We start from the raw sequence: 12998 nt of genomic DNA, 5'->3' as shown, positions 1-12998 counted from the left end.
TCTTGGGCAGGAGCGGGGGCTTTGGCACGGCAGGTCATCAGCCAGAGCGGGGCTGGGGTGAACCCGGCAGCCACGGCCGCCCTCGAGTTCGTCGTGTCCGGGGGTGGCTGGGGAGAGCCTGTGTGTGTGCAGATGTGCCCTGACGAGCTGTGTATAAAGAATGTAATTTCGAGGCGATCGATGGGGCTTTTTATTAGTTAAATCGTCTGAATAATCATTTAATCGATAAAGCATTTCATTGCTTCTAGCTGTAGGCCCTGCGTGGTGTGGGGAAGGCCGAGACACGGGAGGGAGGAGGGGGGCCGAAGCACAGGTTGGGGGGGGGGGGGAGTGCTAGGCTTGGGTGCACGGGCCTCCCTTGTAATACATGCTTCCCTGGCTCTGCCTGGGAGCTTGCAGCCGGCCCAGGTAAGGGCCACGGCCTCTCCTGCCGCTCCATGCTGACTTGGGAGACCTCTGCGCCCTCACGCAGGGTGCGGGCAGGCCGGGAAGCTGGCGGGCTGGAAGTGCTGGGGGGGGGGGGGGGGCGAAAGGCAGCCGGAGAGCCCAGATCCTGCAAATGCAGATGTCGCTGCAACATCTCTGCAGAGGTGACTGAGCTGGCAGAGGGGGGCTTTCAGCCTTCCTCTCCCCACTCCCCCCGTCCTGCCGTAGAGGAGGAGGAGGAGGAGGAGGTAGAGGAGGAAGGGAGGGGTGCCAGGCCGCATCCCAGCCCATGCCCAGCCCATGCTCTGCCGTCCTTAGCGCAGGCAGTCAGAGCTCCTTTCCTGCCCCCGCACCCCCAGAGCCCCGCGCCGCCGACCTGCTCATCTCCAGCCGGAGCCCAGATTTGTGACCCCAGCTGGCCCCAGCGATTTTGAGCCGAGGGTGGATCCGAGCAGTGCTAAAGGAGACCCTTCTTGCCACAGCACTGACTCGGGAGGCGATCTCTGCCATTGCAACCTCCTGCACGGCACGCGTGGGCTCTGTGCCCACGGTGAGGCTGCTGGTGCTTGGTGGCGGCCCTTTTGCGGCCCGCCTCACATTTTTTTCCTCCACTCATTGATGTATGGAGAAAGACACAAATGCTAAACAGAGAAAACTCCCTCGTTGTCCTTGGTTCCAGCCCAGCCTGTGGCAGACCTGCTCCCTGTCTCTTCCCTTGTATCGTTTCAGACCAATATAGTGGGTGAGTGTGAGCCCCGTTTTTCTCCCCAGTTGCCTGAATCCCTTCTCCCGGAGCAGCCCACCACCGGATCTGGCCTCTGAAGCTTTCTTTCGTGAGGATGCACAGAGAGAAGCTGGAAAGGATCAGATATGAAGCTTTTTTTTTTTTTTTTTTTTTTTTTTTTTTTTTTTTTGATAACGTGCATTGACAAAATACTCTTGCAAGGCATCTCCGCGTTATTTTTTTTTATTATTTTATTGTTTTTTCTCCTTAGCCTTAGGCATACAGATCTGCATGTGCATAAGATTACGCTGTGTGCAGAGCTACGGCAGAGGCTGGAGTTCCTCCGTTATCCCACACCTGCTGTTCGCAATACGAAGTCCTGCCGGGGTCTGATCCCCTCAGGGCAAGACTCCCCTCACTGGGAAGGGCAGGCACCGGCTGCCTCGCCCAGACTTCCCGGGGCTGCGCCATTTAGGGGTCCTCTGCCTGCTTCTGGTGGTTTTGTTTTCATCCTCGGGGAAGTTTTGATTTCAACGAAAATTCCCCCCGCGGCCAGCCGCCCTGACCGACCGCTGGCGATTTCAGCAGGCGAGGGTGCCGCGGCGCGACGGGCGATCTCCCCCACCCCATGGTGGGGGTGACCAAGGGTGGGGCGACCGCGGAGGGGGTCCTTCGGCCCGGCACCCCCCCTCTCCCCGCTTGCCGCGGAGCAGGGGCACGAAGCTGACCCCCTCGGCCGAGCGTGCATCTCCTCAGACTTCCCTCGGACCACAAACGCTCGGGCAGCTGCACGTCCAAGTTGCAGTGGGTGTTTGCTCCCTAGGTTTCACACTCAGCCTCAGTAAACCTCAAAATGGTGCAAGCTGCTGGCACGGGGAGAGGGAAGGAGGGCGGAACGGAGGTGACCTGCAAGTTATTCTGTCAACCTCGAGGCCGAAGACTTCAGAGCAGTTGTTGGAGCCCCTGCGATCGCGCTAGCGTGAAGCAGGCTGTGTGATCCCGTTGCTTTCAGTGCAAAAGGAGAAATCAAAAACAACAACAACAACAACAACAACAAAAAAAAAATAGAAAAGGAAACAAAAACAAGAAAAAAGCCACCTCCCAAAAACTAGTCCCCCAAATGTCACCCCCAGAGGCCTTATGTTGCAGAGCCCGCATCTGGCTCGGGGTTCCTCCTGGTTGTTGGCTTGCCTTCCGCTGGTCTGTGCCCCCTGCCCGCGATGCCTGCGCTGCCGCGAGCAGCAGCGCGCCCGTGAGAGCCCCCCGCGGGCGCTGCGCGCCCCGGGGCAGACCCTCCCGCTGGGCGGCGGCGGCTGCGCGCTGCTCGGCGGAGCCCGGCGCGACGGCAGGGTCGCGGGCGGACCCGGAGGGCGGCGGGGGCTGCGGAAACCTGCCCAAGGCTCGCCGTGCGGGAGCCCGGCGGACGAAACTCCCTCTGCTGTCAAATTCACACGGCTGCAGCGGGCCGAGTGCGGAGCGGCGCTGGGCCGGGCAGCGCCGGCGGCCGCAGCAGCGTCGGGCAGCTCCCGGCTTCCGACGAAGCGGGTGCCCCGGCCGGCAGCGGCAGTGGGAGCGGGAGCCGGCGGCCAGCAGCGGCGGCGGGCGAGCACGGAGGCCAGCACAGGCCAGGGGCGCCGGGGCCGATTGCCTCCCCTTCCGTGGGGAATTTGGCTTCGGCTCCGTAGCGGGATCTGCCCCGCACCTGCCCGCCCCGCTCACCCGCAGGCGGGCTGCAGCCTGCGGTACCCTGCCCCGGCAAGCAGCAGATCGCCTGCCAGCCCCGAAGGAAAACTCGGGTAGCCGGGCTGCCCCCCGCCCCCGCCCCCCTCCCGCGGGGCGCCATCCCCGCCGCCTCCCCGGGATCTGGGTACCGGCGCGGATGGACGGACGGCGCCCGAGGCGCCTTCACTGCCAGCCCGCCCGCAGGGCAGAGGCAGGAGGGCGGCCGCCCCGCTCCCGGACCGCGCCGGGTGGCGCAGCCGCTGCCCGTCGGGAGCCCGCGGGGAGCCTCGCCGCCGCCGCCGCCTCCCGCGGCCCGCGGCCCGCGGCCCACGCGAGCAGGCGGGACCCACCGCCCCGGCTCCGCTGCGCGGCGCGGCGGCTCGCGCGCGGTGCGGTGCGGTGCGGTGCGGAGAGGTGCGGTGTGGGGTGGAGCGGTGCGGTGCAGTGCGGAGCGGGGCCGTGCGGTGCGGTGCGGAGAGGTGCGGAGAGGTGCAGTGTGGGGCGGAGCGGTGCGGAGCGGAGCGGTGCAGTGCGGAGCGGGGCCGTGCGGTGCGGTGCGGAGAGGTGCGGAGAGGTGCAGTGTGGGGCGGAGCGGTGCGGAGCGGAGCGGTGCAGTGCGGAGCGGGGCCGTGCGGTGCGGTGCGGTGCGGAACGGTGCGGAGAGGTGCGGTGCGGTGCGGAGCGGTGCGGTGCAGTGCGGAGCGGTGCGGTGCGGGGCGGGACGGTGCGGGGCGGGGCCGTGCGGTGCGGGGCCGTGCTGGATGGTGCGGGGCGGTGCGGGACGCGCTCCCCTCTCCCCCCCCCACCCCGGGGCCGCCCCGCCGGGCAGGCCCCGCCCCCCGCAGCCATTGGCTGCGAGCGGGCTAATAGTCTCGGGCCCCGCCCGGCGGCCAATGCCCGGCGCCGGCGCCGCCGGCTCCGCGCTTGCGATTGGCCGGGAGGCGGGTGAGTGACGGCCGGGCCGCGGCGGCCCCCGCCCCGCCCCGCCCGGCCCGGCCCGGCCCGGCCCGGCCCCGCCGCCGCTGTCCACACGCGCCGGTCCTGAAAGCGCGTCCCGGGCGCGCCTCGCTCCGCCATGGGAGCGCCGTAGCCGCGGGCGCGGGCGCGGGCAGCTCCGGCCGGGGCAGGGCGCGCAGCCACGCCGCGGCCAGGCGCGCCCGGAGCAGCCGGTGCGGAGCCGCTCTGCCCTCCCGCCCTGCTCCGACGGCCGCCGCGCCATCCCGCCCTCCTCGCCCGCCTCCCGGCGCCCCGCTCCGCCGGGCGCAGCGCGCACGCAGCGCGCCCGCGGGCAGGCAGCGCGCCCGCGGCGCCGCGCCCGAGCCAGCCCCTCGGCAGCGCGGGCGCGCGGGGCGGGCGCGGGGCAGCGCTCGGCCTCGCCGCCGCCCGGCTCCAGCCGCCGCCGCCGCGAGACGGGCGGCGGGAGGCGATGGGCGCGCCGCACCCGCGCCCGGAGTTTGACGGAGCCAGCTAGCCGGCCGCGCTCGTGGCGCGCTCGCCGCTCGCCCCCGCCGGGCGGCGAGGCTGGGAGAGCCCCGCCAGAACCCCCTCCCTGCTCCCGCCTCCCCTCTCTGCACACACCTTCTCCCCCCCGCACGCACCCACCCACCGCCTCTTCCCTCCGCCGCCCAGCCCGGCTCGCCAAGTTCCTTCCAACTTCTGCAGCGCAGAGAGCCCGGCGGGAGGCGGCACTTGCCGACGGCTCCGAGCTCCCTCCGGGACTGAGAAGCGTGAACGCGGCGCCTTTCGCCCTCTCTTCCGCCGACTCTTTTCTCTCCGGGACACCGACGCAAACCGGGGCTTGCCCGGCCGCTTCCGCCTTCCGCACAAAGAGCCGTCGGGGCGCGCTGCCTCCTCGAGCCGGGACGAGCCCCGGGTGCCGCTTCCCTCCGGATTGCACCGCGCCGAGCTGCCCGCTCCCCCTGAGCGTCGTGTCGGGGCCGGAGGAGGGTTGCCTAGCGGGCTGTGCGCCGAAACAGCTCCATGGTGGTCTGACACCGGCTCCGGGCAGGGGTGGGGGGAGGGAGAGAGCCGCCCGAAGGGAGCGAAGCCAAGCCCGGCAGGCGACGAGCCGGCCTGCGGTGCCGGGCGGAAGACGGCGGCGCTACCTTGTCTTCTACCTTGCGGAATAACTGGACATTGCCAAGTTGCGAAGGAGGATCTGCGCTTGGTCTGCGGTGTCGGATACCTCCATCCTAAGTTTGGGGGCGTTTGGTGCTTTTTTTTTTTTTTTTTTCCTGCCCATTTTTTTCCCCCTCGGCTCCCCTCCCCTAAACCGCGAAAGTCGAGCGCTACCGACGAATCGAGATCCGCTCTGCCAAGCTGCCCGCTCCGGCTTCGGACCGCTCCGATGGAAATACACTGTAAGCACGACCCGTTTGCAGCAATGCATAGTAAGTAGGCTGCTAGTTCAACTTCTCTGACACGGTAGGGCCGAGCCGGGCCGAGCGCGCTTGCGAACGGGAGCCGCCGGGCCGCGTTTCTCTGCTCGCCGGCGCTCCGCGGGCGCGGGGTCGGCGGTACCGGGCGAGCGGCGGCTCCGATCGCCGCTCGTGCTGCTGGAGCCGCCTCGGGCTCCGGCCGAGCCGTCGGCCGCGGCTGCAGCGATGGGGGAGCCGGGCGCCCGTCCGGACTCCAACGAAATTCCGGGCTGCGGCCGGGCTTGGGGCTCGACGCGTGTGCGGACGGTTGTCTCCCACGCCGGCACCCCTTCCTTTCTGGCGCAGAAAGTCGAGGGATGCTTAGGCCACTTTTCCCCTTTCTGGCCTGCCGATGTCTCCTTCCACTTTTTTTTTTTTTTTTTTTTTTTTTTTTTTTTTTGAGATTTCTTTTTTTGTTAGAGGAACACAAAAAAGTGTAGGGAATGCTACGGGCATTTTTTTTCCCTGAGAACTCCTGTCCCCGTAGAGGAATGAGCTTATGAAAAATATTTTATATACATACATATATATATATATACACACACACACATATGTGTGTGTGTATGTGTGTACAAAAACACATACATATGTACATACATACATATTCGTATATATATTATTTATGTATGCTATATGTTTATTTCTAAATCCAATATCTGCAAAAGAAAAGCCTCCATTTCTGACGAATAGAAAAGTTTGCTATGCTCTCACTATATTTCAATATTTTGATACATGTTAATTAAAAACAAGGAAGCAAACAAATTAAAATCCATCGGAAAGAAAATGGGGCTTAAGAGATAATTTTGTTAACCATCTAAAGAAGGGCATAATAATTCCCTTGCAACCTTTGAATCGTAAAGTATGGGAGAGACCAAACGGATAGCAGGACTGGTTAAGTTAACAGATCGTGTGGAATGGGCTTGCCCGAGATTTGTTGTGCTTGAGAGGTCGAGAGAAGACTTATCCATTAGCACAGTGTTATGTGAAATGACATCTTCTCTCACGGTGAGTTAAACGCTGCATTACGGCGAGAGATTGCGAGGAAATTTAAGGTAGAACTAATCTCATTTCCTGGTGCGCCGCAGCTCTTTTAGCTAAAATTGATTTGTTTGCAAAAATAAACCATCCAGTGCTAGGGCTAGAAATCTCTTTCTCTCTCTCTCGCTCTCTCTTTCTCTGTTTGTCTGTTTCTCTCTCTCTGTCTGTCATATAATTTTGGACGGTATATAGAGTCGGTCAATGCAAATGGGATAGTAGTCGGTGACTCGCTTCTGCCGCGTGAAAGATACACTTTCACTTCCACGGAAATGTACTATTTTAGAGTCGCGATTATTTTTCTTTCCTAATTGAATCAAATCGAATAATTTTAAAAAGGACAACTTTAAAAGCGAAAAAAAACCACAATCTTTGATCTTGGGAGAAAAACTCACAAGCCCCATCTTCAAAGGAATCGGTATCAACTAAGTACATTTTGGGGAGGTGTGAGCCAAGCGAATCGTGATGCTTTCAAATCTGGTGTACAAGGAGGGAAGGTTTGCCAAATTTGACTGGACACCAGACGTGGGAGAAACCACTAAGGCTTTGAGAGGCTCTCTCTATTAACCAAAGTCACGGAAAATCGATATCTTCTGCAGGAATTTCTGGGGGGAAAAAAAAAGCGAGGAAAAAAAAATCACTACCTGCGCTCTGATCTCCTAGCTATTCCTGAAAATACTTCAATACCGATCATTACTACACCACCTCTGGACCAGCGTCTCCCCACTGGGAGAGAGAGTAGAGAAAGATTAAAAAAAAAATCAAAAAAAACCCCCAGAACCCCAAACTCCCCATTTAATGCCAAAAAACTGGGACTCGGGCGAACCACATCGGTGGCTCCCCACAAGGGGAGCGGAGCTCCTTGACGGTACTCCCATAGGGATCCTGTGCTCCTCTATCTCTGCCTGGTGGTGAGGGAGGGCTTTGCCCGGCCGCCGGCGTTTAGACACCGTGGGGGCTCGGGAGCGGGAGCTCGGTGGCAGGTCCCCGTGGTTTCTCCATCGTGCTCAGAGCGAGAGGCCAAAAATCGCCGACCCTCGCCGGAACCGACTCGCTTCCGTTGCCTCGAGATTTCGCAGGCAGAGAAGCCAGAGTCTTACAGGTGGGAAGATGCACGAGTAAGCACGCCTGCCCGCCTGCCCGCTCCCGAGCGGTGCCTCGGGCGCCCGGGCCGGCCCCGAGCGCTCCTCGCCGGCGGGCTGAGACGGGCGGGCGGGCTGGAGGGCGCCGCCGGGACGGCGCTCGCTCCGTCCGCGCCTGCATGCCGCTTCCCGAGGGATGCTGCCTCCCGCTCCCACTCCCTGCCCCGCGGCCTCTCCCGCCGCTCCCCCCCCCCCCCCCCCCCCGCGCACAAGTTTCGCTTCCCGTGACTTTCCGCCGAGCGCGGGAGCTGGCGCTGTGGGTCGCTCCGGCCAGCCCACAGCCTTGTGCGGCAGGCGGGAGAAGAGCGGGGAAACGGGCTTTTTTTTTTTTTTTTTTTTTTTTTTTTTTTTTTTTTTCCCTCACCGACGGGGTGTGGAGAGCACCCACCGCACCCCGACCGCATCCCCAGCCTGCCCCCGGGCCCCAGGGCAGAAGGACGCGCGCGGATAGCGGATCCTCTCTCCGCGCGGCGGCCGGGAGAGGTACAGCCCCACGAGAGGAGCCTGCGGGCGCCGCTGCCCGCGGGGGCACCCAGGTGCGGGCGCACACGGGCGGGGCAGCTGGAATCGCGGCGCCGGCCGCGCCTCCACGCGTGCCTTGCCGGCATGCACGCCGCCACACGTCGTGCCGGCTGCTGCCTCCGCGCAGAGCCCTCGGGGTCCCCTCCGCACCGAGTCCGTCTCGGCACCGGCGGTCACGGACGGTCTCTCCGACGGGAGGGCGACCCGGCCGGGAAGCCCTCTCCGGGGAGGCAGGAGCCCGCAAACGGTTCCCGGGGAGAGAAACTTCCCCGCGCCGGGCGGCGCCACGCGAGCGGCCGCCTCGTCCCTCCTCGCGGAGCGCAGGGGCCCGGGGAGGGCTAACTCGGGCGCTGCCGAAAACGCGGAGGCCTCGTGAGCGGGGCCGGCGGGGTGCGGAGCGCGGCGGAGCGGCTGCGCGGTCTCCGCCGCCGCCCCGCGCCTCGGCGCCCTGCGGCCCGAGCCTCCGCGCCGGCCGGTGTGCGGGGCGCCGGGGGCCCCGCGCTCCGCGCCCCGCTCCGCGCCCCGCGCTCCGCGCCCCGCGCACGGGGAGCCGCAGCCGCGCGGGGCCGGAGCCTTTGTTCCTCCTCCGGGAGGCTCCGGAGCGGAGCGGCCTTTCCGGGGCCGTCGGGCTGGGAGCGGACGACCGGCTCTGCCCGCGGAGGGGGTGTTTTCCCTTCGCCTTCTCCTTTCCTTCCGCGTTTGCTTGTCTCAGTCTCTCCTTCTTTCCTCACTTCTCTCTTTCACTCCCTTCCGTCCTTCCTTCCTGACTTCCACTTTCCCTTCTCCTTCTCCCACTATGAAAAAAAAAAGAAAGCCCGACAGAATGCTGTCGTTCGTATTAAATGCGCTGTTCATGATTAAAGTTGCTAATGGGTGAAAAGCCCGAGGTCTTGTTAACTCCAGCTTTGTGGGATTGGTCCTGTGTTCTTAATCACTTGTAGAGCTTTCTTTTCCCTCTCTGGCTTTAAAATCATTTCAGCACGTGAAGCAGCGCTCTATTTCGCCTTCGCATCACCAGGTACTGGCTTTGAAAAGTGCACCACAGCCACACTTGGTGTGCTCAGAACAAACTTGTGTTTGCAGGAGAGTCGCCTTGAAAACGATGCCTTGCTGCTGGGGAAGATTCACTCTTAAAATTGATAAAAATGCTTTATCTTGCAGACTTTTAAGTGGCTTTAGCAGTCAGATATTTAACGTGTATTCATTATGTGTCCTGACAGTTTTAGATGTTTACAAAGTTTGACAGTAGTTTATCAATGGTAAAATGACCACATTTAAATAAAAACGGCTGTATGTAATCTTTTTTTCTTTAACATTGAGGCATTTGACTTGTCAGCTTATTCTGTACAGTTCAAGTCCTATGTAAAAAGAGATTTTCCTTATTATTTTTGTTCCAGTGTTGCCATCTATGTTGCCTGCCCCTATTGCTTGTTTTCAATTTCTCTGCTCCTCTGAAATCTAAGTAGTTTGGATGATTAACAACATGATGGTTAATTATATTTTCTCACTTCCTACATGGGATTATTACTTGTTCATTGGTTTTACACAGTTTCACTACTATTCATCTGACTGGGTCCCATTTCCCACCAGATATATGATTCACCTTGCAAAAGGTGAACAGTGCAAATCTGTTAGAAAAAGAGTAATATATCGGGCTTGGCTGAGTGTTCACATTTCATTTGTGGGATCATAATATCTGCCAAGACTGCTGTAAATTGTAAGAGCAGAAATCATTCTCTGTTTTTTGCTTGTGATTAAGTCATTTCGAAAAAAAATAACACCTGTTTAAATTCAGGTAACCTTTTTATTTATTTTATTTATTTTTTTGCTTAGATATGAATAGATGTGTGCAGAGCAATCATCCAGCTTTGTTTTTCCTTGGCTTCCTAGTCAGAGCTGATGAAAAGCCTCTTCTCCACTAGGCAGCCACCAGGCCTGCCTAGGGAGTCCTTACTCAGGCAAAATTGGTCATTGCATTTGAAAGGAACATGGTCCACGTCTAGCAGATCTGGACATAAATGTGTTGTCTCAAATGGTCATTTTTCAAACAAGGGGACCAAATTGCCTTTAGGCAGGAGGCACTTCTGCAGTGAGTAGCATTGCAGCAGTGTGAAATTTCAATCAGAAGAGAGCACAGCCCTGATTCCCTCCATTCTTGTCGTTTCAGCAGTGCATGATAAAAAAAAAACAGCTAGAGAATTATTAGGAGGAATGAGCCCCAATACTGGGAAATATTTTGACCAAATAGGACTACTGTGGAGAAACGTCATCCAACTAAAACAGAGCTGTTTTTTTTTCCGCCCTTTCCCCCCTTCCCCTGTGTGTTTCAGGACATGGAGGAGTGAATCAGTTAGGGGGTGTTTTTGTGAATGGTCGCCCCCTTCCAGATGTTGTTCGCCAAAGGATCGTGGAACTTGCCCACCAAGGTGTCAGACCTTGTGACATCTCCAGGCAGCTGCGGGTCAGCCATGGTTGTGTCAGCAAAATACTCGGCAGGTAAAGGGAGAATGACAAATCTTTCTGTGTCTATACATATACATACATACGTACATGTACATAGACATATACATGTATGTATGTCTATACATATACATCTATGTCTATACATCTACAAAACAAAACAAAACAAAAAGGGAAGTCTATCCCTTACTTACAGGCTGTAAAACAAGGGACAAATCAAACAGAGAATAATAAAAATCTTAGGAAATCAGTCCAGCCACGGTGCGATGTTCCTTGCCATTGATTTCCTCAAGATTTTTATATGCTTGACATAAGAAAAAAGTGCAACTGTTTATACATTTATTTCACCCCTTTCACAGTTTCTCACAGATAATTCCAAAGCAAAGTACAAAATGCCACGTGTAGTTTAAGTGGTGTGTATATATACATATATATATATATATATATGTATATGTATGCTATATATCCTGTATCTGTCTGTTCTGAATGAATAGAGAAATCTGTGGCTCATCTTCAGTAAAATAAAAAAAAAATTGTGAACCATTTACTGAAAGCTACTGCTTCTGCTTTATGAAGAACACCTTCTTTTAGCATACTATATCATTATAGTATATCATCAGGTTTTACATGAGCGTTGTCATGTGTTCATTTACACTGGGTATTTTGAAATTTGTCCTGCTATTTTATTTGATCTTTTTTTACTCTTGTGATGGACTATGCTCTTAAACTCCTATGCTTACACAGAATGACATAATTAATTATTACCTCTCTTAAATTTAGCTATTTTGAAAGCAGCCATCTGTTTGGATAGAAGCTGCTCAAAGCAGTAAAGGAAAAGCAAATTAAGCTCTGAATTCCAGACATTTCCTGATTACTTTTTAAAATTTCAATTATATTCAGGTAAAAAATATCATCTCCATTTCTTCGTGTTTTGTGGATAAAACGGAACATCATTTGCTTAAATTGCTGTATTAAAATGCTTTGAACTTCGGGTCCATGCTTGAACATGTCACATAAAGCAAAACTTCTTTTATTACAATATTTTTTTCTTGATAGTTTGAAAAAGCTTATTCCTCAAATATTCACCAAACTACAACCCTACAATTCATTTTTACTTCAATTTTAACCATTTTTTGAAATAATCATAGCACAGTTATAAAGACTATTAGAGCAGATACTCAGGTGGTAGCATGCATAGGATCTTCCCTGGATTAGCAGTATTTATGATCTTCCACTTGGCCTTTTCTGCAGACCTTGGCGTTCTTCTTCCTATAGCCCACGAACCACGTTATCTCTGACCATCTGAACTGGCAAACACCTTCTCTATAGTCCTGGACAGTGTGCTTTTAGAAAGCCGTGTGAACCAGTCATGCTGGGCGTCCTTGATTTTTCTCTAATGCCTTAGTTGTACAGAGGTGCAGTCCCTGGAAGCTATGAACATTCCTCATGATTTTATATTGGCATAGGTTTAAGGACATCAGTGCCTTTACTGTTTTTGAGAGAAAAACTTTCCATATGTTTACGAGACACGCCTGCCCATCACAGGCTGTTTCACTCTTTCATACCTTTGTGTCTGCTCTCAGTACAGGCTCCTAATCCCCAAAGCGACTGTTAATAATTCCATCTGCGCCACCCTCCACTGCAGCAGACTTACCAACAGTTTCCTGTCAGGACCAATGTAAAGCTAAGGAACAGCCAGTTTATCACAACAAAATGTCCAGAAGTTTTACTATTTTGAATAGATTTATCATTAAATATATGGAGCTAAACGTGAACCTCCAGAGTGTTATCATTTAAATTGTCAACAATAAATAAGAATTTAATCGCTCATAATTTTCATAAATACTAATTACAGTAGGTAAAATGTCACTGTAATTGGAGCTCTGTGTACTTGTGTGTATATTTGAAAAACAAAACTAGGAATGCTTACGAAAAATCCTTACATTTGAAATTTTATGATTCAGATGTTTCAATCTACTAGTCTTTATCACAGCCTTAAAACCAAATAAATGATGACCCATTGCAAGTTTTATCTGTCAGGTCAAAGGAAGAGACCTGTCCAATTACCGTCACTATCTCAAAGGAGAGTACTGCAAGAATGCCAGCTCTTTTACTTGCATTAGTAGCTTGCTGGGAATAAAAGACCTGGACCCAATTCTCGTAAAATGAATCCTATTGCAGCTGAGCTTGTCTTTAAAATGGAATTGGGAACCAGAAATTGTAGCTCACTGTTGCCTGTAGTTGCTTTGGGCTGCTCTCAGGTTAAACGTCAGGGTGAACAGGAAAGGGGTTGCTATAGGTTTCACTGGACATTAACTGTCCCATGTTCCATAAAAGCGACCGAGGGAAAAGGTGCAGCAACTTCCCATTTGTTATGAATATTTCAATTAAAATGTATAAACTTCTACTGGGCTCAGATCAGTAAGGCTGTGTGGGTATGCACTGATTAGTGGATAGAAGATTTGGGAATGAAGGTCTTGCTCTCCAGAGTTCACCAGGGCTTTCATTCCTTGGTTGCATTCATGTTTCATTAAGCTGACACAGCTGAGT

General features: G+C 55.7%; 1 protein-coding gene across 2 annotated transcripts in view; it reads left to right on the top strand.

The window, feature by feature from the left end:
• The window catches only part of PAX5 (paired box 5), a 168370-nt gene that overhangs the window by 681 nt on the left and 154691 nt on the right, over positions 1-12998 (top strand). Inside the window, exons 1-2 of one of the 2 annotated variants that reach the window (XM_062599435.1) lie at positions 5220-5262; positions 10319-10484. In XM_062599435.1, coding sequence (XP_062455419.1) covers positions 5220-5262; positions 10319-10484 — 209 coding nt within the window. Of the gene's footprint in view, positions 1-5219; positions 5263-10318; positions 10485-12998 lie in introns of those variants that run through there. The other variant, XM_062599434.1, reaches the window with a different exon arrangement.

Source organism: Rhea pennata, chromosome Z (genome assembly GCF_028389875.1).
Source record: "Rhea pennata isolate bPtePen1 chromosome Z, bPtePen1.pri, whole genome shotgun sequence".
Lineage (NCBI taxonomy): Eukaryota > Metazoa > Chordata > Aves > Rheiformes > Rheidae > Rhea > Rhea pennata.
Note: the sequence above shows the minus strand (reverse complement) of the source record. Positions and strands in the feature narration are given on the sequence as shown.